Source organism: Mycetomoellerius zeteki, unplaced genomic scaffold, assembly GCF_001594055.1.
Source record: "Mycetomoellerius zeteki isolate Tzet28-1 unplaced genomic scaffold, Tzet1.0 scaffold564, whole genome shotgun sequence".
NCBI classification, from domain to species: Eukaryota; Metazoa; Arthropoda; class Insecta; order Hymenoptera; family Formicidae; genus Mycetomoellerius; species Mycetomoellerius zeteki.
Genome location: NW_017257571.1, coordinates 1 through 3,619, shown reverse-complemented (window position 1 = coordinate 3,619; position 3,619 = coordinate 1). Strand labels below are relative to the sequence as shown.

At 36.4% G+C, this 3,619-nt stretch overlaps 1 protein-coding gene across 1 annotated transcript in view; it reads right to left on the bottom strand.

Moving 5' to 3' along the window:
- Scm (Polycomb protein Scm) overlaps positions 1-2,038 on the bottom strand; it is a 4,336-nt gene extending 2,298 nt beyond the window's left edge. Inside the window, exons 1-3 of the mRNA XM_018456192.1 lie at positions 2,024-2,038; positions 1,154-1,721; positions 813-1,004 (exon numbers count right to left, since the gene is read on the bottom strand). Coding sequence (XP_018311694.1) covers positions 813-1,004; positions 1,154-1,721; positions 2,024-2,038 — 775 coding nt within the window. The remainder of the gene's footprint in view (positions 1-812; positions 1,005-1,153; positions 1,722-2,023) is intronic.
- Between the last annotated feature and the right edge of the window lie 1,581 nt (positions 2,039-3,619).

Below are 3,619 nucleotides of genomic sequence, written 5' to 3'. Positions count from 1 at the left end.
GAATTGATCAATCGCATTTGTCATTTTGTTTGACGACAGATGGCGATTGGCCAATTCCAATGGACTAATCGGTCGATTAAGTTAATCGGAGTTGGTAACAGTCGCCCTCAGAAACATTACCTGAGTGCCCCTGTATATCGTTTTATCCTTGTTGTTCACCCAATGTTAAATAAAGATAAGCTGATACACTCGGATGATGTTTATGAACGCAATCAAGAATAAGGGCCAATAAGGGCGACTGTTACCAACTTCGATTAACTTAATCGACCGATTAGTCCATTGGAATTGGCCAATCGCCATCTATCGTCAAACAAAATGACAAATGCGATTGGTCAATTCCAATGGACTAATCAGCCGATTAAGTTAATCGGCGTTGGTAACAGTCGCCCTAAGGGCCTTGGGCCCCTAATCTTGAAAAGTATTGCATACGTAAAATTAGGGAAATGCTATAGTATATATAACGTATACTATAGTATTTTTCCCTAGTGTTTCGTATGCGATGCTTTTCGAGAATAGGGGCCCTGAACAATAATCGTGTTGACAGTATCGATCAAGTAGGAATGCTGAAGTTTGTAGTTCCCGAAACTCTGCTTATTCGTCCAAATGGCACAGAACTAGGGTTTGACTTTTCATAGCAGTGTCCATACCCTGATATAGGACGAAATCCATAGACGTTGCTCAAGATTCGACATGGTCTTAAGCTAGTACTCGAGATGTCATGAACCAATCAGAAAGCCGTATTAGCATCTTAAGAATATTGCTTGAGATGGTCTTGAGATTAAGAACGGACTATGGAATCATAATTTACTGACCGTTTTCAAGCGGTTTAGTATTGACTGTGCTAGTGTCAGGTTCCGTAGCTGGCTGTAATGGTGCACTTGAGCCTGCAGGTGTTACTAATGCAACTGCAGAATCTCTGTTATTGCTATTTCCAGGGCCAACCGCCATTACAAGAAAAACATTACTGTTGGCTTTAGATCCTCTAAATCCCTTGTTTGAACCTGCTATAAGATTAAAATTAAATACGTTAAAAATGTGAATTACAAATATTTAAATACTGTAAACAAGATAAGAGATTAAGAGATATATGCATTAATGAATTTATAAAGTAACTAGTTACTTTAGAAATTATAAAATATTTATTCATATATACATTTTTGTCTTGGAGGCTGCAATGGATGTCCACTTTTGAAGCACCACCCCGCAGGGAAAATTTCTCGAGAATCATAACGACACCAGTAATCAAAAGCACCGCGCCAACCATCAAACGTAATATGTATCAATTCGTCATTAATTGCGCCAACGGTTGCAGTGCATATAAGCTGTGGATTCTTTTTATCGATTGCTTCTAATTTGTGTCCGACCTCAAACAAATTAGAGCGTGGCGTCTTTGGTTCACGTTTGAATACTTTAGCTGGTGCCATTTCAGCACCATTTAAAGTTTTTAGGAGGAACATTGGCCAACTGGAAGCATTCATCCGGAAGCCTAGTGGCGGCTGAAGCATCCCACCAGATTTCTCACAGTGGCCTATCGGATGTATTTCGTTACTATCGACCAACCGCCAGAAATCATTCTTGTTATCGGAGCCATCTAATCTTAATCTTAATCGTGGTCCAAGAACACCTACTACTGTGGCGATACAAGTTGATGTCACGTTTCGTGGATCTAATGCTTCCAATTTCATATTGATCTTAAATTCATTTGTTGGTGGAACTTCATGCTGAAATCAAAATAATATATAAGTTTTTACAAGAACGGAAGAATTCTTAAGGACGTTCTCCGAAAAATCCATTTTCTTTAGATTTTTCTGAAACTTACGGAAAAAACTTGGGTAAACTAACTTTAATTGTTAATAACTTTTTAACGAATGATGACCGACGGCTAAAACCTGGTGGAGGTCATTCAGGGTCACGACCTTAACAGCATATGTCAAGGTCAAGGTCATCGGAGGTGACTCCCCTTTTCTGAATTTTTAGCAAAGCTTGTTTTAGTGTCCTAAACATGTGCTTTAAAACTCAATACCTGGAGCGGGATCATTTTTGCGTTTGTGCTCAACCTAAAGTTTACTCGCGTGCATGTAGTCGCCCCCATACACAGAAAATATTAGTTGAGTACTACTCCGCTCTTTCGCTCCACCCCTTATGTGCAGAAGCGTAAAAATGATTCCGCTCCGGGTATTGAGTTTTAAAGCACATGTTCAGGACACTAAAACAAGCTTTTTCTGTAAGTTTCAGAAAAATCTAAAGAAAATGGATTTTTCGGAGAACGTCCTTAATTTGAAAATCGAGAGTATACAGAGCACATAAGAGTCAATATAACAAAAAAAAGTAAACATATCCAAGTGTTACATTCCGATTTTGATGAGTTTTAGTATGTTGTTCTCCAGACAAAAATAAGCGCGACACATATTTTTTTATACATACTCATACGCACTTTTAAGGGGTGAAACACTAGAGCACTAAAGATATAGGTATTTCTATCCGCCATTTTCGTGCCAAATCAGTGCCACTACAGCGAGTGTTACAATGCTAATCGAAAGTTATAAGAAAGTTAAAGAAAGAAAAGACATTCACACAAACACGAAAATAATTAATTTCTATTCTGACACAGAAATTGATTATTTTCGTGTTTGTGTGAATGTCTTTTTTTTTAAATGGAAAAATACATACTTTTTGGATTAAATGCGACTTTCGATCAGCATTTTAACACTCGCTGTAGTAACACGCTGTAGTGGTACTGATTTGGCACGAAAATGGCGGATAGAAATACTCCCATCTATAGTGCCTTAGAAACACCCCTTTGAAAAAAATCAGTTTGTATCTGGATAAACCCTATTTCAACCCTATTGTAAAAACTTCCTATTTTTTAGGAAAAAGAACGGTAACGGTAACGAGTTATTTTGAGGTAACGTTGCCAATCTTGCCTATTTCTAACATAAATTGAAGAAAGACGAGAATGCTTCAATTCTTTCCATTCTCGTCTTTTTTCAATTCACGTTAGAAATAGGTCATAACTCACTAAACTTTTTAGATATCACAATTATAATTATTGATAAGCAATTAAATTTTGATTGGTACCACAAACCGACCTTTTCGAGGAGATTTCTAAATTTTTTCTCAAACCATCCTCTTTTGCAAAAGAGAGGAATAATCTTTAGTTTAGTAGACCGAGCTCTTCTACTCTCAAACTCAGAATTTCATTAAAAAAAATTTAACAATGATAATTGAAATATTATTACATAATGATTACCCTTTTGAATTCATTTTTGAGACAATAAACAATAGAGTCAAAAGCATTCTACTATGAAAGACAGTACTGCATAATAACTTAGAAGAGAAACAATTAATAACAGAAATTCAACAGCCTATACCGGTCAAAGCTAAATCTTTAATGCTTTTAAATAATTCAATGTGAATTATATATATATATATATATACATGTATATATACACGGTGGGCCATTTTACGGGACCCACCCAAATTTCTCCGTCAGTAAGGCAGATACAGAAAAATAGTTCAGACAAAACTTGTTCAGGACAATGGGGGTCATTTATCTGTGCTAATGATTTTGACCTTCAGGTCGATTTTCAAGGTTATTTGAAGGTCAAGGTCATTTTTT